General features: G+C 51.6%; 7 protein-coding genes across 7 annotated transcripts; 1 reads left to right on the forward strand and 6 right to left on the reverse strand.

The window, feature by feature from the left end:
* Positions 1-1,333: 1,333 nt before the first annotated feature.
* Positions 1,334-3,202, reverse strand: STEHIDRAFT_171756 (uncharacterized protein). Its single transcript, XM_007309149.1, has 2 exons — positions 2,975-3,202; positions 1,334-2,922 (listed from the first exon to the last, which is right to left on the reverse strand). The coding sequence occupies exons 1-2, from the start codon at positions 3,161-3,163 to the stop codon at positions 1,408-1,410; spliced, it is 1,704 nt and encodes a 567-aa protein (XP_007309211.1). The 5' UTR covers positions 3,164-3,202; the 3' UTR covers positions 1,334-1,407.
* A 271-nt stretch (positions 3,203-3,473) lies between these two features.
* On the reverse strand, positions 3,474-5,590 carry STEHIDRAFT_171757 (uncharacterized protein; the record flags this gene model as incomplete). Its single annotated transcript, XM_007309150.1, has 2 exons — positions 3,474-5,323; positions 5,381-5,590. The coding sequence occupies 2 exons, from the start codon at positions 5,588-5,590 to the stop codon at positions 3,785-3,787; spliced, it is 1,749 nt and encodes a 582-aa protein (XP_007309212.1). The 3' UTR covers positions 3,474-3,784.
* A 967-nt stretch (positions 5,591-6,557) lies between these two features.
* On the reverse strand, positions 6,558-8,028 carry STEHIDRAFT_124966 (uncharacterized protein; the record flags this gene model as incomplete). The annotated part of the gene is made up of 2 exons (XM_007309151.1): positions 7,719-8,028; positions 6,558-7,662 (listed from the first exon to the last, which is right to left on the reverse strand). Coding segments are annotated over exons 1-2 (1,117 nt in total), but the record flags the coding sequence as incomplete, so codon positions are not given.
* A 166-nt stretch (positions 8,029-8,194) lies between these two features.
* Positions 8,195-11,979, reverse strand: STEHIDRAFT_124967 (ribonucleotide reductase alpha subunit). Its single transcript, XM_007309152.1, has 11 exons — positions 11,849-11,979; positions 11,698-11,726; positions 11,574-11,635; positions 11,458-11,515; positions 11,263-11,404; positions 11,080-11,200; positions 10,681-11,022; positions 10,380-10,616; positions 10,095-10,318; positions 9,413-10,037; positions 8,195-9,354 (listed from the first exon to the last, which is right to left on the reverse strand). The coding sequence occupies exons 1-11, from the start codon at positions 11,913-11,915 to the stop codon at positions 8,490-8,492; spliced, it is 2,772 nt and encodes a 923-aa protein (XP_007309214.1). The 5' UTR covers positions 11,916-11,979; the 3' UTR covers positions 8,195-8,489.
* Positions 11,980-12,537: 558 nt separating this feature from the next.
* Positions 12,538-14,434, reverse strand: STEHIDRAFT_171760 (uncharacterized protein). The gene is made up of 3 exons (XM_007309153.1): positions 14,392-14,434; positions 14,122-14,322; positions 12,538-14,064 (listed from the first exon to the last, which is right to left on the reverse strand). Exons 2-3 carry the CDS (start codon positions 14,317-14,319, stop codon positions 12,577-12,579), a joined length of 1,686 nt encoding a protein of 561 aa, XP_007309215.1. The 5' UTR covers positions 14,320-14,322; positions 14,392-14,434; the 3' UTR covers positions 12,538-12,576.
* Positions 14,435-17,755: 3,321 nt separating this feature from the next.
* Positions 17,756-22,100, reverse strand: STEHIDRAFT_142064 (DUF699-domain-containing protein). Its single transcript, XM_007309154.1, has 12 exons — positions 21,784-22,100; positions 21,480-21,593; positions 21,239-21,419; positions 20,566-21,174; positions 19,668-20,507; positions 19,459-19,578; positions 19,262-19,401; positions 19,035-19,177; positions 18,839-18,961; positions 18,553-18,779; positions 18,173-18,480; positions 17,756-18,045 (listed from the first exon to the last, which is right to left on the reverse strand). Exons 1-12 carry the CDS (start codon positions 21,978-21,980, stop codon positions 17,823-17,825), a joined length of 3,225 nt encoding a protein of 1,074 aa, XP_007309216.1. The 5' UTR covers positions 21,981-22,100; the 3' UTR covers positions 17,756-17,822.
* Positions 22,101-22,782: 682 nt separating this feature from the next.
* STEHIDRAFT_66268 (uncharacterized protein) lies at positions 22,783-24,322 on the forward strand (the record flags this gene model as incomplete). The annotated part of the gene is made up of 3 exons (XM_007309091.1): positions 22,783-22,887; positions 22,967-23,130; positions 23,341-24,322. The coding sequence occupies 3 exons, from the start codon at positions 22,783-22,785 to the stop codon at positions 24,320-24,322; spliced, it is 1,251 nt and encodes a 416-aa protein (XP_007309153.1).
* Between the last annotated feature and the right edge of the window lie 121 nt (positions 24,323-24,443).

Genomic DNA, 24,443 nt, shown 5'->3' on the forward strand with positions numbered 1-24,443 from the left:
ACATGCTTTCTAGAGAGGCGAATGCGCCACCCGAGAGAGGCTGCACGGAGTCGAAGAGGAACCGTGAATGCTGGGTGCATTTGTAGAGCGTAATTGGTGTGGAGATATCGTACATAAATTTACGAAGGCTTTGATGACTGGCGAGTGCGAGCACGATAGAGGCGTTAAGGCACATGATTGGGAGTGACGCCTCTTGAAGTCGAGGTAGATTCCGAAGGAGATCTATGATAGATTCGTCATAGTTGGGAGTCTTGCACTCTTACCCAAGGGTCAAGGAGGTCAAACCGGGAAAGTGATCCACTACGTTCTTCAAGGCCCAAGGGGTACGAAGAGAACGAGTACGAAAATCGGCAAGTATAAGCAATTCTAGGCTTTGAAGCGAGCTCTCCATGAAAAATGAAAACCAGTTCGAATTGTGCTGTCCCCACAGAGATATGCCCCAGGTTCGGAAAGATAGGGGCCATAGGACGTGTGATAGCTATATCGTTCATGGCGTCGCGCGACAAGCGGAATGGAGCAGAATATGCACTGTCGAACCACTCTCGTACTCTTCTGCTGTTTTTCAGAAAACATTTCCAATCGTCAACAAGGAGAGGGCGCGTAAAAGTCTAGGCAAAATTATAAATTTAGATGAAAGGTCTCACGTCTCAAGTCAGAGAACGCAAGTTTCACCCACCAGAACATCGTCTCCATCCCTGTGTCCAACGGCATTCATTGGACATAATGAACGAAAAATGTCAGGCTCGACTTCGGTCCAGATGTCATCGAGTGCGATAGACGACCAAGCCTTGCATACACGGGCGTTGCGAGCGTTGCTGCCTCTCCCGAGGAAGCCGAAGATGGAACGTAGAATCTCTGCGATGTTCAGCACACGATGCATGCTTGAAGGGGGCTGACGAGTATCAGACTGTATATAAAACATCCACATACTCTCTGTCAGTTCAGTTAAAAGCCAAGCAAATGGTATCAAAGCGGCATAGGAGACGTTGACGCGCATAAGTACCACTTTGTCGTCTTGTACGATTCTCCTCAGTTGCGCTTTGCTGACAGATGACAAGATATCAGCTTCAGAGAACCTGAGACGCAGTGCAGCTCGAATCTTAAGCTGTCATTCCGACGAGGCACCAGTGAGCAGACCAAACGTAGTAGAAGTCTAGTGAGGTTCCGAGCTGTGAGGTGGTCAAGCGATCAACCAAGTTTGTGTCGGGGATGAGCGTCGATGAACGCTCGACGCGTAAAGCCAAATACACGCAAACAAATACGTGCAGGAGCGCCACATTGCCCGCCACCTGACCCTTGTGACGCATCTTCCGCGAGCCTGATATTGACCCTGAACAACTCCATACGCCAACGACAAGACAGCTGTAACAAGGAAACACCACCCATCGGTGTATAATTTGAATGCAGCTACTGGGCCCCGTTTGGCGACGCTCTAAGCCTAACATTCTCAGCGTCTAAGGCCGCACATTTCCCCTTCCACGCAGACAGTTCTCCACCCAGCGCTTCCAGCACACTCCTCTGCATCTTATCCCTATCCTCCAATATCATCTTCAACATTACCGCTACCATTTTCCAACTGCGCTTGTGACCGTCGAGATCATGATAGATGGTCATCCGCGACAACCATTCCTCTCGATTAATGACCTTAGCAACAAAGTTGGTATCTTCCCACCCCCATTGGCATGGCTTGCATAGCACGTCCGCGAGGTACCGAGCGATGCGTGAGTTATCATCGAGGGTCTCGAGGTCTACGGATATCGGTGAGTGACCGAGTATTAAAGTGCCGCGTATACGTCGAGGAAGGGTGGGAATAGGGGCGGGGGCAACAGTCCCATCGAGATAAATGCCGACAGACCGAAGGTCGGGACAATGGTTGGCCAAGTGTTGTAGAGCGAGGAGAGTGGTTCCGGGCCGTGTCGGTACAACTGGGTAAGGATTTAGATGTATCGTCTGCAAGCGAGGGCAGCTTTTCGCAAGTTTCGCGACGTCGTTGTCGTCCATGTTGATGGGGTGCGGATGGCGGATGACCAAAGTGGTGAGATTTTGGAGCTGAGAGACGATGGAAAGGTGCTGAAGTTCGAAGTAGGGGATGGTAGGGAGCGGGTCGTTCCCGTCGTACTTCAATGCATGGAATGCAAGGGTAAGTTTTTGAAGTGTGGGACAGTCGGTTGTGAGTCTCGATAGAAAAATGCCTGTATCACCGGACAATGGAACATGTCGTATATGAATGGACATAACTCTTATGTTGCGCAGTGGAAATTCGGGCTGGAAGAGGAACGACGCAGCATCGGCGAGGTTCGAAGCGGAGAACTCCACGGTATGGAGTGCAGAAAATGCTGCATTCGGTAGGGGTTGCGTGGAGTCGAACATGACACGTGTCTCCTGCGAACAGGCGTAGAATACGATGGGCATACCGAGCTCGAACGTGACGGTGCGAAGGTCTTGGTGACTAGCCAGAGTGAAAGCAATGTCTGCATTGAGACACATGATTGGCAAGCTGAGCTTTTGAAGTTTTGTAAGGTTGCGGAGTAGGCCCACGATCTGCTCATCATAGTTCGGGGTGTCATCGTCGAGATAACTGAGATACAGCGACGTCAAATGGGGTAGTCGCTCCGTCACGTTCCGGAAAACCCAGGTGGTCCGTACTTCAGCTACGTTCTTCAGAGGAATATGTCTCACGACAAGGTCCAGAATCTTCACCGAGGTTCCCATGAGGAATGGATCAAGATCCTGTGTCCCGGTGCACAGTCTCAATAAGTTTGGAAACACACTGGTCAAAGGACGGGACATGGCGATGTCGTTCCTGGCTTTTTGCGAAAGGTTGTAGGGGGAGGACCAGGAACTGTCCGACCAGGTGCGCACCCGTGAGCTGTAGGTAAGAAAGGTCATCCAATCGCTCAAGAGCGGGGGACGGACGAAGGTCTGCACACTCAGTTCAAGCCTACAGTATCATACAGGAGGTCTTGTCACTCACCAAATTTGTTTCTGACTGGCTCATAGGACAAAGTGAGCGGAAGACATCAGGCTCGACGTCCTCCCATACACGATCAAGGGCAATCGAGGACCAAATCTTGGAAACACGGGCGTTGCGGGCGTTGGAGCGTACGTCAAGGAAACCGAAGATCGAACGGATTATCTCCGTTATAGTGAGAACGTGATGCATGTTTTGGTCGCGCAGCCCTGGAGGCGAACAATAGATGCTTCGTCTGAATTCAACGAACCAGCCGAGGTACAAATGGAGTGGTCGAACGGTGAGATGATCGTTGCGGTCAAAACGCGTCGCGTCACCTCAACGCCACCCAAGTGGAGTCCACGCCCACGCCACATCATATAGGCAAAAGTTGGCGAAACTCATGAACTCTCAGGAAATTCAGGTCTCCCTTGAAGCTCTCTCAGTGCGGCTGGGTTTTACCAATCATCGCAGACATGGCTTATTGGTATTTGAGTCGACCCAATTAGTGAGGGAATATAGAGGCATCTTTTATGTTCACTTAAAACTTCTGCTACGCAACTTCTATGAGGAGAATGACCGGTAATTATGTACTTGTACACGACTGGAAAGCAGGAAAATATTATAAGGTGTGCAGAGGTGGAATTGTCAGAGAGACTGGTAAGTAGCCAGCTCGAAGTCGTCAGAGCACAGGCGAGGGAGATTCTGTTGGGAGCGAATCGCCGCGTAAGAAAAGAAATAAAGTCCAGACAACGACAGGCCACGGGTAACAAGGAGGCAAGGAGTTGCATATGCGTTGTATGCCGGGAATGCGGCCACTAGGCAGAGGGCCGCTCAGTTCGTTTCCGCCGACTCGGACAACACTTTTAGCGCCTGCACCTCAGCATATCTCGTCTCCAAAGCCACAAACTTCCTCTTCCATATCTCCAGCTCTTCGTCCGGCGCTACTACCAGGCCACTCTCCCGCATCTGACACCTATCCTCAAATATCATCCTCGTCAATGCCGCTACCGTTTCCCACCCACGCTTGTAGCCGTCGAGATCGTGGTGCGGAGTCACATTGGGAAGCCATGTGCGGCGATTGTGGAGTTCGGGAACGAAGACGTCGTTCTTCCAACCCCATGTGCACGACTCAGAAAGGACTGACCCGAGGTAACGAGCAATCTGAGGGTAATGCAGAATAGTAGAGTCACTCCTGACGGGCAACGGGGAATGACCGAGTGTCAGCGTGACGGACAAGCGTCGAGGAAGTATAGGAATTGGAGTCATGGCAACATTTCCGTCGAGGTATATACCGACATTGACGAGGTAAGGACAATGGCTTGCTAGGTGGTGTAGGGCGAGGCAAGTGACCTCTGTCGTTGTCGGTATGACGGGGTACGGATTAAGATGGAGGACCTCCAGGTTTGGGAAGCCTGCGGCTAGTCGCTCCACGTCGTCGTCGTTCATATCGAGAGGGTATGGATGGCGAATGATGAGGGAGGTAAGAGTTTTGAGCAGAGAAATGGAAGCGATGTGCCGAAACTCAAGACAAGCGGTGGTCGACAGCTGGATACCGCTGCGGTATTGCAATTCATGAAAATCGAGTGTGAGGTCGTCTAGCGCATCGCAAGCAGTCGCAAGCCTCTCAATGAACCGTCCGACGTCCTCAGATGGTGGGACAATCCGCGTGTGGATAAGAAGTCGTTTGAGGTTGTATAGCGGAAATTCAGGCTGAAAAATGAATGATGCAGCATCATTGAGATTGGGAGCGGAGAACTCCATAGTGCGAATCGACGGAAAGGCACCGACGGGGAGGGGTTTCGAGCTATCAAACATGAACCGTGTTTCCTGGGTACACGAATAGAGCATGAAGGGTTCTCCTTTATTGATCTTGATAGTATGAAGGTCCTTGTGATGTGCGAGAGCACTGACAATGGCTGCATCGAGACAAAGAGCGGAAATCCTGAGTTTTTGGAGGGCCGGAAGATGCTGAAGTAGATACGATATATTGTTGTCGTAGTTCGGCGTATCTGGATCGAGATAACCGATCCACAGCATCGTTAGTTGGGGCATGCGATCTGCCACATTCATAAGAACAGATATGGTCCGTAGTTCACTGGCCTGACTGTCGTCGGAGCTATGCCTGATGACGAGAGCTAGACGTCTTACTGAGGTACCCATGAAGAATGGCTCAAGCTCACTCGTCCCGACCTTCATGTCCAATAGATTTGGAAAAATGTGGGCTACGGGGCGTGTGATGCCAATATCACTGACGGCATCTCGCGAAAGCCGGTACGGAGAGTTGAAGGTGCAATCATGCCATTTACGCACTCGTGCGCTGTTCACGAGAAAGGACAACCAATCTCTCGTCAATGGGGTGCGTGTAAACGTCTGGTAAGTGCATCAGTCCATACTGTGAATACAAAATCAGTTCAATTATTATCTTACCACAATTTCAGTGTCGTCCTCGTTGTGGGATTCCATTATGTTCGTGGGGCAAAGCGCTCGAAAGACCCCCGGTTCGACGCTTCGCCATGCGCAATCGAGGGCAATGGATGACCAAGCCTTGCAGACCAGGGCGTTACGAGCGTTCGATTGCTTTCCGAGAAGATCAAAGATACAGCGGAGAATCTCTGCGATGGCGAGAACACGGTACATGACAATGGCTGCGGCCTTCGTGATCGTTTGATTGAGACAGGTTCGAGTTCTGTGTCAGTCAAAGAGAGCTGAGGATATATAAAAATCGTTTAGCAGCACACCTTGGCCAGTGTTGCTCTCCCGTAAGTACGACTTGATCGACGATACACAGGACGTCTGTCTCACAAACTCCAACTGCGTGTCTCGGATGTTGCGGTGTTCAGTCGATGAGATAGGGCAGTGGACCAATGATCAGAAATCAATCTTGAGGTCTGCTAGAGCGACTCTCTAGCCCAGATTTTCTGAGGTGAAGGATACAAAGAGTCGAATGGAGTGCCCCGACTCCGAGCTGATATGGGCAAGACTTTGTCGCCACATAAAGCCAAAGATGCCCAAACAAAAGCGGCGAGCGCCGTGGCCCACACTTCCCACGCCACTCGCATCCATTGTACGATGTACAACCCTTTTGTGGGCCAAATCACTCTGATCAGGATTTTCACGGCACACAAAAATCAAAACTATACTAGCAACGCAAGAAATCACAAGACGAAAGTAAACTAGTAAGTGTCTCAACTTGACTCGTCCCGTCTTAACAGCACCTCGTTTTCTGCCCTAAGCTTAGCATTCTCAGCCTTCAAGATAGCACATCTCTTCTTCCACACGACCAGTTCCCCACCCACCCTTTCCCAAAAAGTCTCCATGTCACGCGAGACGATTGTCGTCATCGACGAGACCACTCTCCAACTACGCTCGAAGTCGTCGAGGTCATGAGACTCAGTCAGCTCTGGAAGCCATGACTGACGATCCGTGACTTCGGCAACGAACTCGACGTCTTCCCATTCCCATTGATATGGTTGGCGCATCACATTTGCGAGGAACCGAGCCATACGCGGATATCTATTGTTACAGGCCTCGCGGTCTGTGGGAATCGGAGAGTGGCCGAGCATCAGAGCGACAGACAACGGTCGGGGAAGAGGAGGTATAGCGGGGACAGTAACGGTCCCGTCGACATATATACCCACGGATCTGAGGTCGGAACAGTGATCGGCCAGATGTTTCAAGGCGAGGAGAGTGCTCCGAGGGCGCGTCGTGGCGACGGGATAGGGATTGAGATATAGAGCTCGTAGGTGAGGGCAGCCTTTAGCGAGGTGTGCTACGTCCTCGTCATCCATGTCAATAGGATGTGGATGGCGGATGGTTAGGGAAGTGAGGCTGTTAAGCTGAGAGACGATAGCAAAATGCTGAAACTCGAGGGTGGGGGTAGATACAAGCTGGACCCCGTCGTCATACTTTAGCGCATGGAACGCCAGACTAAGTCCATTGAGCCCAGGGCATTCGGTCGCGAGCTTTGTTGTAAAACGACCGATTTCCTCCGAGAAGGGCACGGTTCGCATATGGACCGACAACTGCTTTAAGTTGCGTAGCGGTGACTCGGGCTGGAAGAGGAATGACGAAGCGTCGTTAAGGTTGGGAGAGGAGAACTCGATAGTGTGAAGCGAAGGAAAGGCTCCACTGGGAAGGGGTAGCACGCGGCTGAACATGACGCGTATGTCCTGCGAACAGGTGTAAAACGTGATGGGTGTTTCAATGTCTAACTTGATTGTGTGAAGGTCCTGGTGATTGGCGAGTGTGAAAGCGATCTTTGCATCGAAACACATGATTGGAAGGGTGAGCTTCTGAAGCTTAGGGACGTTATCGAGTAGGGCCATGATTTGGCCATCGTAGTTTGGAGTATCGTCATCGAGGTAACTGATACACAGTTCGCTCAAGTGGGGTAACCTGTCGGCCACATTCTGGAAAACCCAGGTAGTGCGTGATTCGGCGACATCCTCTTCAGGAACGTGTCTGACAACGACATCCAGATGCTTGACTGATTCTCCCATGAAAAAGGGCTCTAATTCATCAGTCCCGATCCACATTTCCGATAGGTTCGGAAAATTTGGAGTTGCAGGACGCGTAATACCAATGTCAGCGATGGCTTCACGCGACAGCTTGTAATCAGACGTGGATGAGCGGTCGTGCCAAGTGCGCACTCGGGAAGCGTTGGCGAGGAATGGAATCCAGTCATTGAGAAGTGGTCGGCGGGAGAATGTCTAGGTACGACCACAGGTAAGAAATAAAACATGGATCAGTGAGCGCAGCAACTCACCAGTATCTTGGTAATGCCGTCTTCATCGTCCACCGGTGTTGACTCTGTGACATGCATGGGACAAAGTGACCGAAAGACGTCCGGCTCCGCGTCTGCCCAGACATGATCAAGAGCAACTGAAGTCCAATTCTTGCAGACGCGGGCGTTACGGGCGTTGCAGGGTTCGTCGAGAAAGTCAAAGACCGTGCGTAGTATTTCCACAATGCTGAGGACGCGGTGCATATTTGATAGCTGTCAAAAAGTCCAGATGTACAACCAGAAGCCCAGGATTATATAAATGGGATAGAGATAGATTGAGAGCACGATGGTGGTTGAGGACAAAGGTGAAAGCTGGCGACAGACGCCCGCGTCGCGTCGCGACCAAACTCCGCACTGATGGGGCCACAATCGGGCCACTCAACCTGCACAGCCTGAAGGACTCTCGACACCAGTGCTCATGAGAGAAAGTATTTTTCGCGTGTCCAACATAGAAAAGGCGTAGAGGACGATGGTTTCAGATCAACTTTCAAGTCAGATACGTAGGTACAAAAATTATTCAGTACAGAGACGAATGGATGCATGAATGTGTAACAAATCGAGAGGAAAACAGATGATAATGCCAGAGAGTAGATAGAGGTAAAACAGTAGAAAGATATTACGAGAGCGTCAGTCAGTCGTGTGAGAACATAGGGATGCCGAGGGGAGAGAGACAGAGAATGATGAAGATGGGAATACAAGGACGAAAGGCGGCGAATAGGAAAGTGAGTACGACATGAACATCAGACGGCGCACTCAGGCAGAGCACATCAGACAAGCCTCCTTGTTCTCCAACGAACACATCAGCTTCTCCTCTTCGTACTTCCTCTCCTGAAGCTTTCTCAACGCCGCCGCAAACTCTGGGTCTTTCGCTGCCGCCTCGCGCGTTTTCTCGTCGAGACCCTCAAGGCCAGTGAGATCTACTGCTGAGGCGGTAGGCTCAGTCACCTTCGAGTTAGAAGCAGGGGCAGTCGTGGCAGGGGCAGGGGCAGGGGCAGGTGAAGGCTCTGGTGAAGCGTCCCGCTCAGGTGGTGGTGTCACGATCCCGGTCTTAGACTTGACGGTAGTGGCCGCCGGAACATCAACCTTGACATCCGCCTTCTGGACCTTCGCCTCCTCCGTCGCTCTGAGCTCACTCGCCTTCTTCTCCGCAAGCTCATCCTTCTTCGTCGCCTTGTCCAACTTCGCCTTGTCCTGCGCCTTCTTCGTCTGCTCCACCAATTTATGATCCAACGTGAACTGAATCGCCTGCGCCGCCGGCCTCGTCCTCAAGTAATACATACCCGTCTTCAACCCCTTCTTCCATCCATAGAAGTGCATGCTGGTAAGCTGGTTTACCGTCGGCGATTGGAGGTGGACGTTCAGGCTCTGTGACTGGCAGATGAAGGCGCCTCGGTCGGCAGCGAGGTCGAGGACCTTCTTCTGTGAGATCTCCCAGACGGTCTTGTAGATAGCCTTGACGTCGTCTGGGATTTCGGGAATGGCTTGGATAGAGCCGTTGTGCGCGATGATCTTGTTCTTCATGTCGTCGTCCCAGAGCTTGAGCTCGACGAGCTCGCGGAGAAGCCAAGGGCAGACGACTTGGAACTCGCCAGCGAGGACACGACGTGTGTATATGTTGCTGTAAGAGGAAGTATCAGCATCCGCACTGGTGAACAAAAGGTAGAAAGTGAATGAACCTAGTGTAAGGCTCGAAGCACTCGTTGAAGCCCAAGATCTGAGACGTCGAAGCCGTAGGCATAGGTGCCACAAGCAACGAATTCCTCAACCCATGCTGTGCCACTTTCGCCTTCAACTCCTCCCAATCCCACAGATCGGTCGGCGTAACGCCCCACATATCATACTGCAACTCTCCCTTACTTGCCGGACTCCCCTCATAACTCTCATACGGCCCCTCCTCTTCAGCAATCTCGCAACTCGCCTCTACCGCCGCATGGTAGATCGTCTCGAAGATCTGCTGGTTCAACTTCCTTGCGGCGTCGGAATCGAACGCCATGCGGAGGATCATGAACGCGTCGGCGAGACCTTGGACACCAAGACCGATGGGACGGTGACGCATGTTGGAGTTACGGGCTTCGGGGACAGGGTAGTAGTTCACGTCGATGACGCGGTTGAGGTTGTACGTGACGACTTTGGCGACGTCGTGCAGCTTTTGGAAGTTGTAGATGCCGTTGTCGATGAAGGTAGGGAGTGCGAGGGATGCGAGGTTGCAGACAGCGGTCTCGTCGGGGGCGGAGTACTCCATGATCTCGGTACAGAGGTTGGAAGACTTGATGACCCCGAGGTTCTTCTGGTTGGATTTGCCTGAACGAGGGCTACATGAGCGAACGGTCATTCACCAATATGCAATGATATGCTTACGGTTGGCAGCATCCTTGTAGCACATAAAAGGACCACCCGTCTCGATCTGAGCGTCCATGATGGCATACCAGAGCTTCTGTGCAGGCATCGTCTTCCTCCCCCGACCCTCTTTCTCGTACTTCTCATACAACGCCTCGAACTCGTCACCATAAACCTCGTGGAGGCCAGGAGCTTCATCAGCAGAGAACAAAGTCCAGTTGCCGTTCTCGCTGATGCGCTTCATACTAGAGAAAGAACCGTGTGTCAGTAAACGCCAAAGGCGAATATCCAGGGACCATGACATACAAGAGATCAGGGATCCAGAGCGCGTAGAAGAGGTCACGAGCACGGACTTCCTCCTTTCCATGGTTCTTTCGAAGGTCCAAGAACTCGAAGACGTCGGCGTGCCATGGCTCTATGTAGATAGCGAAAGCACCCGGACGCTTGTTACCACCCTGGTCGACGTAACGAGCTGTCGCATCGAAGGCGCGAAGCATGGGCACGATGCCGTTCGAATAGCCGTTAGTACCAGCGATATAAGCACTATGGAGTAGAGTTCATCATTAACGGTGGAGAAAACGACAAGATCACCAAAAGGTAAACATACCCGGTCGCACGAATATTGTGAATGCTCAACCCGATACCTCCAGCCGTCTTGCTGATCATAGCACATTGCTTCAACGTGTCGTAGATACCCTCGATCGAGTCGTCCTTCATGCACACTAGGAAGCAAGAAGCAAGCTGTGGGTGTGGCGTGCCGGCGTTGAAGAGTGTCGGTGAGGCGTGGGTGAAGTATCGCTCGGACATGAGATTGTAGGTTTCGATAGCGCGCTCGACGTCGTGGCCGTGAATACCGCAGGCGACGCGCATGATCATATGCTGTGGACGCTCAGCGGTGCGGCCATTGATTTTCAAGAGATATGAGCGCTCAAGGGTTTTAAAACCGAAGCTAGAATGACAGGTTCAGCGTACGCGGACAGTTTGACATAAGAGAACCAACACGTACAAGTTGTAGTTAAAGTCTCGCTCATAGATAATGGCAGAGTCGAGACGTTCGGCGTTCTCAGATATAAATCTGTAAGTCTCGTCGGAGATCATACCGGCCGCCTTGCCGGTCTTGGGGTTCACTATTATTATAAGCACGTCAGTTACCATCTCCCACTAAGAGACGACCACAATGCAGCCGCACCATAGTTGTACAAATCAGCGATAACATGGGAGAAGTTCTTCTTGGTGTCTTTGTGGAGGTTAGAGACAGCAATGCGGGCCGCGAGAATGGCGTAGTCTGGGTGTTTGGTCGTGAGGTAGGCAGCAGTCTCCGCCGCAAGATTCTACAGGAGGCTCTTTCAGGGTCATGTTCGGAACACATGCATTGATGCCTTACATCGAGTTCGCTGGTAGTAACTCCCTGGTATACACCTTGAATAACCTTTTGTGCAACTCTTTACGTATAACATTAGGCGAAAGCCAGGAGTATGAATTATAGGTGTAATCACGCACTCAGCAGGCTCAATATGACTGTTATCAAGGCCGTAGCAAAGCTTGCTTATACGAGCAGTGATCTGCGAAGTGAAAACGCGTTGAGGAAACGTGGATGGGATGAAAGTACACGACCGAAACATACCTTATCGAACTGAACACGCTCCTTTCGCCTGTCACGACATCATCTCGGTCAAAAGCTACCCGGAGCATACTATTAGATTATTACGCACCCATCTGAAGGACGCGAAGTTCAGTACAATTCTGACTTGGGGATGATGAATACTGGTAAAACACACCTCGCTTGAACACATATGTCGGGGCTTCCGACGACGAAAACTTTGAAGCGTACAAGGGAGGCATTATACACGATAACAGCGAAGAAAACAGGTACGAACGACGACTGGATAAGTGGGGTGAGGACGTCAGAGGGGAGTGAGGGGATGAAGGGCGAGAGCAAGGCTGACAGACGCGACGCGAGCCATTTTTATTGATTTTTCGCGTGGATGACTAAGCGGAGCTCCAATCTCATCCAACGCCGATAAATAGACATCTTTATTTGTCGCAAAACGTGAGTATGGGCCTGAAAATACTGACATAATATGTAATAGGTCCTTGCTGCACATAGACACGTATAAACGCGCTTTGGTCCTCATGAAACGCGCTATATTGTTCGGTCAATGCTTCGTCAACGGAGTCGCGTCGCGTCGCGCCGCGCCGACGCGTACATAGACGCGTCTGTGGCGTGGGCGAGCTGGTTAGATACGGTCCATGATCGTACCTCGATGCCGCGTAAAATACCATAGGTTAGCGCACTAGAGCCATATTGCTTGGCTGATATCGTGACAGACCCTCTGGAAGCCGTCGTTCTCAAAAGACCCTCGAGTGACTCGGAGTTAGAGTAGGCATGCTTCATCTTTATCCTTCAAGGTCTTGACTTTGATTACCCACACGCCCAGTATTCACAGAAGTAGATTATGTATAAGCTTCACGATTGATTTTAATGGACATTCTAGCCACGATTCTACCCCGATCGCTCTCCGCCCTTCAACTTCGCTATCTCTCCCCGCAACCTTCGAATTTCCTTCTCCCTATCCTCATTCCCCCTTCTCTCCTCTTCTATCAGCCTAACCATGGCCTCTACCGTCTGCCAACCTTGCTCAAACTCCTCGAATTGGTGGTACGCGGTGAGGCCCGGCAGCCAGTCGTCGCGGTATTGGAGTTCGGCGGTGAACTCATCAGCGTGACCGGGCCATCTCCACGTGCAGGAAGAGGGTAGCACGGACGCAAGGAATCGAGCGATAGATGGGTATACAGTGCTGGTGGCATCCAACGCAAGCGACAACAGGGAACGGCCGAAATAGACTCCAGTGAGTAGGCTGCCGAAGTATCTGGGTAGGAATGGGGGAGGTGCGGGACGTGTGGCGTCCACGAAGAGGCCCACCTCGCGGAGATTTGCACAATTAAGGAGCAGATCGGTGTACGCGTTCAGCGTAAGGTTGGTGGGCTTCGGTACGATGGGATGGGGATTTAGCAGAAGCTTCTTCAGATGCGGGGAGCGTAAAGCTTTCATGTCGGTGTCGTCCATCTCGATGGGGTAAGGATGGCTGATGTCGAAGGTTTCAAGACAGGCGAATCGTGTGATTGGTAGGATGTCGTTGATCTTCAGAGTTGGGATACCCCGAAGACTGACGTCCACTCCTTCCTCGACGTATAGTAGCCTGTGAAACGCAAGCGTAAGGGCCGCTAGCTGTGGGTAGACAGGAATTAAATCGTCTAAGATACGATTCAATTCCGTGGAAGTGGGAATGACCTCGGTGTGGAACCAGATTTTGGTTAGATTTCTGGAAGGAAATCCGGGCTGAGTAAGAAATAGGGCAGCATCGGAAAGATTAGGGGCGGAAACAGCGAAGGTATTTAGCTTCGGAAATGCCCCTTCCTGTAGTGGTGGGAGATTAGCGACGTATAGAAGTCGAGCCTCAGGCTCTGTCGGATAACGAATCAGAGGAGGGTCCGCGTCGCATTCTAGTGTATTCAAATGCTGGTGCTGTGAGACGATCCGGGCGAGTGACGCATCGAGACATCCAAGGGGAAGGGTGAGGTGTCTGAGATTTGAAAGCACACGAAGAAGTTTCGCGAGCTCCTCGTCAAAGGCAGGTACGTTAGTCGACTGGTACGTGATGGCGAGCTCGTGTAGCCCACATAAGCGTTCCTCGATGCTTTCTAGAGCGGGAGGGATTTTGATCCCGGGAAACTCGGTCGCCATGAACATCAACTGTAGCCCTTCGATGTTACCACACATGATGAATGGCTCGAGGTTCGAAGAGCCAACTGCGATGCGTCGCACGTTCGGGAATATGAAAAGAGCCGTGCGAGTAGATGCAATGTCGTGCACAGCCTGCTCCGACAGGCGGTATTCCACCTGGTATGAATGGTCGACCCAGAATCTAACGCGAGCAGTATTCTTTAGAAAGCGTTCCCATTCCTTTGCTTTAGGAGGGCGCACAAAAGACTGACGTGGATTTGATCAGTAGCCGCACCTGCCCCGGTATACTAACCACTCACTCACAATTTGACGTGGCCTCTCATCCGAGACTTCAGTCTGGGTCAAAGACAAGAACGCTTTGGGTTCAATCTGCCTCCAGATTATATCCAGCGCAACATAGGACCATTTCTTACAAACACGAGCGTTTCGTGCATTGGAGTCCTTTTTCAGGAAACCGAACACATTGTGAAGAATTTCCTGGATGGCCAGCGTTTGATGCATTCTCTGTGGCCATGCGCAAAAGAGTATGTCTGTCAGTGGGAGCATCTATAACTAAACCAAATGGTCTCAAACCTGGAAAGTACTGCAGGTATCAATTCCTCTCGTCGAGCCTGAAGTAGCCGGTCGACAGCAAGAACTCGAAAGAGTGGGGACTGCGCGATTTCCACCGTTCTCCGTCCGAGTCTGGTACCACGTGGTGGGGCTGGAACTTTCCAGTGGCGCTGCCTCCCATCCAGATGCTGAGCGATGACACCGACCATCGCCTTCAAGTTCTAAGTTATTTTCTTGGGCTTGCTTCAGTCTCTTGGGACTCCAGTGGAGACGTCTGCTTCTCGCGGCGTATCGTATATTATCTCAGTCTTTCAGTCCACCGGGCACCCTGTCGGAAGTGTCTTCGAGATAAGATAGGGAAAGTTCACATCCCGCAGCATCACGTGCCGCGTGGCGTGCGCGCCGTCACCGACGCTTGCGACGAGCTCAGTGTCCGAACGAGGACAATTCTCCAAAGTCGAAAACCACAGAATTGCGTGGAATCCCTTAAAGTATATACCATACAAATTTCATGATCGCACGGTCCCACTTCGAAGAGGAGATAATATAATGATGATTTCTTTTGCAATTGTTCTGGTGTGGCGTTGAGCCCCAAATTAGGGTTCCAAACAAATCAGAACAAATCATTCGAAAACTATCTCCTCCCTGAGTCCTGCATTGTTCTGCACAAAACTTTGAACATATATTCTTTCGTATATGTCTCACAAATCTGTGGTTTTACATTTGTGAAATGTGTTCTTTTCCGCACAGTGAGCTCGTCGCAAGCGTCGGTGACGGCGCGCACGCCACGCGGCACGTGATGCTGCGGGATGTGAACTTTCCCTATCTTATTCAGGGTTTCCCAAACGTTACTTACATTACATTACCGCTGCGTAATGTAATCTAATAGTATTCTCTCGAAATCATGCACGTAGAGATCCGGAAATGTATTGTAATGTATTCTCCCCGTATTGCACCCAATTCGTAAGTAATTGTAAGTAATGGTATGAAATCTCTTGCGTGCACATGCATCATATCTTTTTGGTTCAGCGACTCACCCGCACCAATGTTGAATGATACAAGTGCTGCAGAGCATTCCAGGGTATGTATACATGATTTTCCCGTGCCCTTACAGGGTTGAGTTGAACGGCAGGTAGAACAGCGAAAATGTGGCGAAAAACATGCTACGGGCACTCATCCCCAAAAGGTGAATGTGGCGGCAATCGAACAGTCGGGGCCTATCCGGAGCTTCCACCTGACCCAAAAATGTCACGGATCATACAAATGAATAGTATTAAATAGTAATCATTTCGCATCTCGACTGTAATCGAAAGTAATTGTAACGAAATGGATCCTGGAAGCGTGGCCGCCGTAACTGTAAGTAATCGTAAGTAATTCTAAGTAATCGTAAGTAATATCTCGTAGTTGTAATGTTTGTCGCTCCCTGATCTTATTCCTTCTCGTACTAGTATTACTAGAGTCGACGACTCCGAACGTTTTCTGTCCCATTCTCAAGGAAACGCGCCGCGTAAACTCTTCTCAGAGACATGTTCTATGTGTTCTCAGGGAAAGATCCATATTTTCATTCAACATACAGTGTCTGCCAACGGCGCGGTCTGGGCTGAGGAATGATTTGGGAACGGTGAATTTCAGTAGTCGATCCGAAGCTCAATGACTGAACTTTCATTCAGTACGACGATACGTTGGTCATATTTTTCTCTCGCCGACGATTCGGGAATCTATAAGTTAACGATTTGCCATGCTTGTAGCGGATTAGCTGCACTCAAAGTTGAAATCAGCTGGGCTGACTTTTTGTGAGCTGGGCTGACCCGACCAGCGGTGAGCTCGGGCGAGTTATTAGGGTTACGCAGGGTTACGCCCTGGTCACTCCCATGCTTCCCGCCACACGAGCTTTCTTCCTGTCGCGACTAATATACATGCTGACAGCTTACTCATAAGACTCAGAAAAAGTATACGCTGTGTCAATGCCCACCATGGAAAGTACTTCTATCGAGGAGATGAATATTTTAAGAGAGGTAATGACAGAGATGCGTATCTCCTGTCTGCCTGACAGCTTACTCATAAGACTCAGAAAAAGTATACGCTGTGTCAATGCCCACCATGGAAAGTACTTCTATCGAGGAGATGAATATTTTAAGAGAGGTAATGACAGAGATGCGTATCTCCTGTCTGGGTGTGGCGACTCGGTCACAGCGCGTCACCGTTGCTCGATGGTGACCGCGAACGACCGGCGTTGGGCAGCTCAGCCCAGCTAACAAAAAGTCAGCCCAACTAACAAAAAGTTAGCCCAGCTGATTTCAACTTTGAGCCCCCCTATTGTCTACTGTAGTTTTTCGACCGTAGGTTCGTGGGAAGATTATGTCAGACGTGACCTTCGCCAGACCACGGTTCGTTTGGACGGACCACGCGTGACGAACCAATGAAATTGTTCGCGGTACGTCCCAAAAATTGATTTCTGGGTGATTTTGGTGGAAATCGGTCACGATTTGCTGTTCGTGGACCCGCGTATATGCGTGACCATCGGGTCAAATATGTTCGCCGGCGCACCCTGCGTGATGCGTGACGAACATATGGTCGAAAAACTACAGTAGATTCCGATCATGCTTACCCACATATTGTACTGTAGTTTTTCGCGCACAAGTTCGTGTCCCGTGTCCCATGGGGGCCGCGAACGAACTCGTGCCGCGGGACAGTCCCACCCCATTGACGTGCACTGAACTTGTAGATGGGACAAACCAAAATTTGGTGCAAATTTGACAAAAATGCAAATATATTCTAGGCTCCTAAAGTGACCTCAGAAAGGTCCCCAAGACACACTTTGGGCTATATTTTGCCACTGGGTGAGATATTTTACCCAAATGCAGAGGACAAATGGCTGCTGAGCGGTCGTGAAAGGTCGTATTCCTGGAAAAGCGTCGATGTTCACGAACATTGTCCCTTGTCCCGGTCTGCTTGCGAACCGGGACACGAACGGATTATGTCATCTCGGCAACGGCCGAGGGGCGGTGGCGTTGTGCGCGAAAAAGTACAGTACTCTAGTACTGAGCGTCGATGTCAGAGGAATCCCCCAATTTCACGATCGGTACCAAATCAGTGCAACTCACCACATAGAGGCCGAGCAATCTCTTCAACCGGATTGAATGGGAGTCGACAGAAAGCATTCAGTGAGGCAATAAACGGGAGAGCAGAAAACATATAGTGTGATTTATCTGCCCCTCTTCAGTTCGTCAGCTTGCATACCCCGATTCGATGGGAGAAATCGTGCCACTCAACCACATTGCGCTCGGTCTCAACGCTGTTGGAACCTGCGCGATAACACCGTTATAGGGCCATAGCGGAACCAGCAGCTACAATGACTCTAGGACAAAGGTTTGAATGCCCCACGGTTAAATGCAATGACTAATTCATCAAACTCAAGCAACAAGACAGCACTACCACAATGTTACCTATAGCTACCGCTTCACCTTCTTCCCTCTCCGATTCTTCTTCTTCTCCGCATCCCCTCCAGCTCCACTCTTTCCCTCACCCCCCTCATCCGCCGCCTTCCTCTTTTTCCCCTCCCCTGCGCTACCCTTCACACTAACGATGGTCGACCTTCCCTTCCCGCCCGCTAAACCCCCTTGGACCTGTTTCTCGGCGGCGCTCCAATCTGCCGAGGCATCGTTGATGGCGTATCTATGTCATGTCACGGAAAGACTTGGATATGAGCATGAGTTGCACGCCACAAGGCAAACGCCACGACGTGACGCGAGGAGAAGGGTATGCAGGGTTGAGTGAAGGTGTAGTATGCGCGAGCACTTACCGACTCAAATCAAGTGCATCGATCATAGCCCTCTGTTTCTCCTTCATCGCACTCGTAACCTCATCCCCCGCCTTCTCCAGCTCGTCCTCCATTCCCTTCACCCCTTGCCCTATCGCCATCTCCGCGTCCACGTTGTCGCCACCGACTCGTGAGGAGGGTGCGAGCGTGAGAGTGGAGGTCGAGGTAGAGGCGGTGGGGATACTAGCGCCGATAGCGGCCTTTTGGATCTCGGTGAGTTGGGAGGAGATTTTGCGGATGAGTTTGACGAAGAGGGCGAGGGCTTGGGAGACGGGGAGTTGGAGTTCGGCCTAGTTCGTGCATTCACATTTACAATCAGCCGTCCGATCATGACAAGATGAACTGGTAAGAAGCGAACATACCTCAACTTCTTCGACACTCTTCCTCTGCAGCCCCATGCCCAACAATAGACTGCTCTGTACGGCGCTCAACCGCATACCGTCCCCCAATCGTCGTTCAAAGTATAATGAGGCGACTTTAGGAAGCAAGTCGAGGATGACGTGATAGTCAAGTGCATTCTGGGCGTATGATTCGAGTCGCTTGAGATCGAAGGGCGTTAGGAGGAAAGAGAGTTCGGTGGATGTGAGCTCTGTAGTACCGATAGGGTTAGTCACAACACGCGACGGCGAGAAGGCAAAGAATCCGAACCTGAATTTGGTGCATCTAGGAACTTGACACCCGCGTTCGCAGCCTCGAGGATGCTCAGACCCATCACACTTCCGAATTCTCGGAACTTGAACGAAAGCAGAGAGAGGAAGCGTCTCCGGAAATCTACATCACATTCCGTTTGGGTTTCAGCATACGTAGCGGACGCGAAGCTCGGAACATCGGAATGAATTCGTACCTTTAGCGAACTCGCCCAACCACTGCAAGTCTCCCTCGCCCGCCGAATTCAGCCCACGGACCATAACGCAGGAATGTTCGCCGGTGAGCTCGCTCTGCGTCTGCCGAATGTAAAGTGGGACGTAACCTGCTCTCTTCCAGAACCTACGGTTCGTGTCAGCATCAACATGGTCAGCTCGACGCTTTTTATCCCGGGGAAAGATGGCTGGGGAAGTGAAAGACTCGTACCGGAGCAGTTGTGGCGTGAGCCCATACGAAACACCCAAGTAGTCCAAAGCCTCTGGTTTCCGCTCGGTCAAACGTTGAAGGAGTGGAGGCATGGCAGTCGCGGAGCGGACCGTTGGGTTGTCGGTTAGTAGGTCTGTGGACTGAACGAGGACGTAAGTATCGTTAATCTATTGATTTGAGAGGCGAAGGTGGCTTACTTCGTCGATAGCTGCCGCATTTGGATATGAAGGTTCCGGCCTCGAAGCCTCGTCGAGGTTCAGATATTCATTCGAATAGTAACCGTTGAGAGCCTGAAGCGCTCTCGCTCCATATCCCATCTATCACCAAGCAAGCATCTCAATCAGCATACGTGCACAGAAGCCTCAGCGCCAAGTCATCAGGAAAGGGGAATAGGGCCACAACTCACATTCGCATAATCGGGATGTGTCGCAATTCTCACCACCCTCGCCCCACTCATCAACGCAAACTTGCCCTCCTGGAACTGCTGCGCCACCAACCACGGAATCATATCTCCGCCAGCCCTCAACCCCCTCCCCAACCCCTCCATAATCGCCCCCTTGCTAATATTCCCCTCCAGCGCGACCTGCAACACCACCAACGGTTCCGGCAAATGGCTTTCGTCGTCTTTTAAGGGTGGAAGGAGGACGAAGAGATGGTGCGCGGGCGCATCGGACAGGAGTTGGAGGTCGTTCGGTTGGTTTTTGTAGTGCGAGGCGACGTAAAGGGACATCATGCGTTGGAGGAAGAGTTCGGAGGCAGGGTGGTAGGAGAAGAGAGTATCGCGGGAGACGTAAAAAAGTTCGCATTGCGACGGGTGGGGTGTGCCTTGGTGGGCGGACCTTGGTGCCGTTGTGGCGTCTAAACACAACAGCCCGTTGAGCCATTTTTCGACACGGTCACCGGAGGCGTATCGGATGGGTGCGTCGAGTTTGATCTCGCGGAGGGTACGCGCTTTAAGAGGTGCGGAGGCCTGTGTAGGCTTTTTTGTGGAGGTAGAGGTGGAGGCGGAAGGAGCGTCTTCGGTGACGTCTTTGGAGAGGGAAGGACGGGTGGATTCGCGGAGTTGTTGGATAAGTTTGAGGGAGAGGGAGCGGCCGGTGCCTTCGTAGCCGTTGATTGTCGAGGCCATGAAGACGAGGTAGGGACCGATGAGGTTCCGTACGAGGGGTAGAGGGATAGCGGCGGCTTCGTCGATTATGACAAGCTCGGCCTGACCAAGTACGTGTGCGTCTTGCGGTTGAATGTACTGCAAAATCCAACTATCAGCTACGTATCTCTGCGAAGGAGGGAACATAAGAACAGACCTGGATCGTCTGCCGATGCTGCCTGAACACATTCACCCTTACGATGGCTTTGTTGAACTCCGGATTCGTACTCTGCGCGATATCATAATCCAGATGCTCCTCATACCCAAGCGCATCCATGCCCTTAAACACAAACTCGAACAACGTCTTCAGATTCTCTGGACTCGGACTCGTCACAAATATATTTGAATACCCGTGGGCGAGCGCAGCGGCCATAGCCAACCCCAACGCCGCACTTTTACCCCTTCCGCGTCCGGCCGTAAGCGTCACTGTCGAACTGAGTGTCTTTTCGGAGATGGCATCGACGAAGGTGAGAAGTGCCTGGGCTTGGTCGAGCGTGCGTGCGAGTTTGAGGAGGTCGCCGACGGGTTTTGTGTCTGCGAGGGAGGATTTGAGGGTGCTCAGTTCGGAAGAGGACTCGGAGGCTTTTGATTTGGAGCGGTCGGACTCGAGGGGTTTAATGTCTTTCCCGCGAGAGATAGGGAGGACATTGAGTTCGTCGTCGAGGACGAGACAGTCCTCACAGGAGCCGAGGGAGAGGATGAAGCGTTCGTTGAAGCGGGCGACCACGGCGTCGTGTGATGATGTGCGGTATCGTGCGTGCACATCCTATTCCAAGGTCGATCGAAAAAGTGAGAAAACCTTGTGAAATGAGAGACGAGGTAAAACGCACCATGGTCATACTGTACAACTGTCGTAACGACGACATAGTCTTCAACAAGAGCACCACCAGTCCACCACCCTCGACCGTCTCAATCGTCCGTGCAAGAAGATTCGGCGTGATAGCTTCAAAGTCCTGGAGGACAAGCATACCATAGGTATTACCGAGAATTTTATGCGACTCCTTGTAGTATCTGCCATGGCGTATATCATTAACAACACACAGTGGAATCGATTGTGGGAATTATACTCACGTATAGCGAATGTCGGTCACGGTGACGAAGATCTCAAACGGGTCCTGGTCGTTCGCTTCTCTGATCCCTCGTTTGACATCGCGCTTGATCTTGGCTTCACGCTTCTTCCGATGGCTATAGAGAGAGGTGCAAGGAGTTAGACATACTGAAGTACAGTTGGGGCCACACCGACCCTCGCCACATTTCTTCACATGAGCTCGCTCGCTCAATGAGTGAGTACCATCACGTCCCTCCCGCCCTGCAGACTTTTCTCTTCTACCACACCTCGTCTAAATTGAAGAATTTCCAGGTAGTTTGCACTTACGTCGTGAAACCCAGTTCCTTTTTGTAGCACCAAAGCACCGACGGTCGTGCCGAAACTCTTGACTGAGATAGCAAGAAATGAAGGTTGACAATCTGGTCACGACCCTTGTCGCCGACGAGCACTATGAAAGACCGATGATTCTTCTGGACATTATTGTTGATGAGGATAGGTATCCGTGGGTCGAGCTGTTTTCGCATCGGGGTCTGACGAGGAGAGTTCGGGAACAGAAGCCGAAGACTAGAGATACACGAGCGATATTACAGACGGTTTCCAAGTAGAAATCAGAAGAAGTAAGAGCAAGAAGACCGTTCGAAATTGAGGGTCGGTCGTGGAGGAAGAGAGCAGCGTGAAACAGAGCCAAGCGGAAAGTGGAGGGAAAATGTTACAGGAAGATAAGATTGCGCTAATCAGATAAGATGGTTTCGGCCGTTGATCTAATCTCGCCTCCTCACCCCGACAACCGAGCGTAGTGCAGCGTGGACTGGTATATAACCCTCATGCGAGTCGGGCGCGGACCCCCAAGGGCCCTAACAAGCGACTCGTAGCTGTGTTTGGATATTCAAGAAAGTATAGGCCCTTTCTTCGTTATTTTCGTTTATCTCTGGGTACGTCTGGGTCAGCCAAACCAGCCTAAATCACCCCCGGACTTTGGGCCACAATCTGTGATTCACCGACTCGAACTGGTGGTAGATCTGCCGTCGTACTTTCTCTGGATTTCACTACGGTCTTCTTTTCGAAATCGTAATGTCTGCTTCTGGTCCGCCTCTCCCATTATCTCTCGTCGTCTCAGGACCCAGCTCTCATCCAGAGACTTCCCTACCCGCATCTGCACAACCCGCGTCCTCTCCCGACGAAGAACAGATGGACGACGAACTAGCTGCAGAATCTCTTCTCCAAACACCCCATTCATCTACCACTCTGCGTCGTAAACGTGCTCGCCCACGCTCTTTGGAACCTGACTCTGACCGGTCAGATACCGGGACGGACCATGACACCAAGATGATTCAGTCTGCCCCGACGTCCAAGGCAGCGGCCGTCAGGGATCATGAATATTATCTGAGTGACGGTAGCTGCGTGTTGCTGGTAGAGAACGTGCTATTCAATGTGCGTTTGTGTCCTTATCTACCCCGTATAGTTCCTGACTGACGAACCGTGTGGCACTATTTATATTCGTTTACTACAGGTCCACCGATCGACGCTTTCCAGAGATTCGTCATCGTTTGGAACCATGTTCTCGTTACCTCAGGGAGAAGCAGTTGTCGAAGGAACTTCGGACGATCACCCGATTGTTCTTCACGGTGACAAGCTGGAAGAGTTCAGAGACCTGCTCTGGGCGCTTTATGCTCTGTGAGTAGTTGTTCACACGTTTCGAAAAGCATAATATATCTCTGTTCGACATTCGAACCTCGATATCCTACTGCAAAGACGTTACGATGGTAGAGTGGCGGCTGTGACCAACTACTCTCGCCCATCGCGATTCACGCTCGTACCCCTATCTTATACTATGTATTCAACCTTTTTCAGAACACGACATACTGACATTTCCCTCAACTACAGACCACACGAACTCATGCTTGTCCACACCTCCCCTACCAACCTCCCCCGGCTGATCAACATCGCCCGCCTCTCCAACAAATACTCCTTCAAATCCCTTGAAACCTGGTCTCTCGACGTGATCGTCGAAAACGTAACCCGCAAACCCTCCACGATCCCCCCTCAGTCAACACATCCTCTCACCATCAACCCTCTCTTTGCCTCTTCCTCTTCCCCCTTCTCCACCACCTCCCCATCCACTCCCTCCCCCACCACCACCCATTCCGGGACCTCGCCACACGGGAGTCGGAACCCGATCGCGCACCTGACAGAGAACACCGACCAGATCGTCGCGTTGGTCAGACTGGCTCAATTATGCGGGCACGAGAAGTTATTAAACACGATGGTCGACAACCTCAAGAAACTCGTCACTTCCTCGCTCGAGAGCGCTTACATCGCCATGACGCTCGCCGAAGAACTCGATCTGCGCCAACTCCGCGGTCTGGCGTACTACGAGCTCATGGACAAACCCATCGCTGTCCTGCGTCCGGGTGCCTCGCACGGTGCGGCGAGACTGGGCCACTTGGACTCCAAAGGCCGTCTCGTCATCACCCCCGCGCAACACCTAACGCTCCTAACAGGGTTCCACGCGCTCTCCACGCACTGGCACTCCCACCTCCGCCTCAATCCTCCCACCATCATGCACTCGCCCACCTGCGGATCCACGTGGCACCAGCACTCCTGCTCATCCTCTTGGTCCGATTTCTGGAAAGAGAAGGTGAAGTGCGAGAGTGTGTGTGAAAAGGGGTTGGCGGATGTGAAGGGGCGGTTGAGGGCGATGGGGAGGGAGTTTGAGAGGTGGGGCGTGGCTGGGTTCATGCATGCGGAGTGTAGGGAGGCGGCGAAGGGGATTGTGAGGAGCTTGGTGGGGGAGATGGAGGATGAGGCGGGGCTGGTTAGGTTTTTTGAGGGGGCGGTAGAGGCGAAGGACGGGGGTGAGGCGTGAGAGTCGGTCGAGTTAGGTGCTGGTCGTGGCTGCGGACTTGGTATGGATCTATAGACGATTTCCTTTCGCTGGCGTTTTTCACTACATATTATAATTTACTGCTCAATTACAGTGCGGTAAT

This window comes from Stereum hirsutum, assembly GCF_000264905.1.
Source record: "Stereum hirsutum FP-91666 SS1 unplaced genomic scaffold STEHIscaffold_17, whole genome shotgun sequence".
Taxonomy (NCBI): Eukaryota; Fungi; Basidiomycota; class Agaricomycetes; order Russulales; family Stereaceae; genus Stereum; species Stereum hirsutum.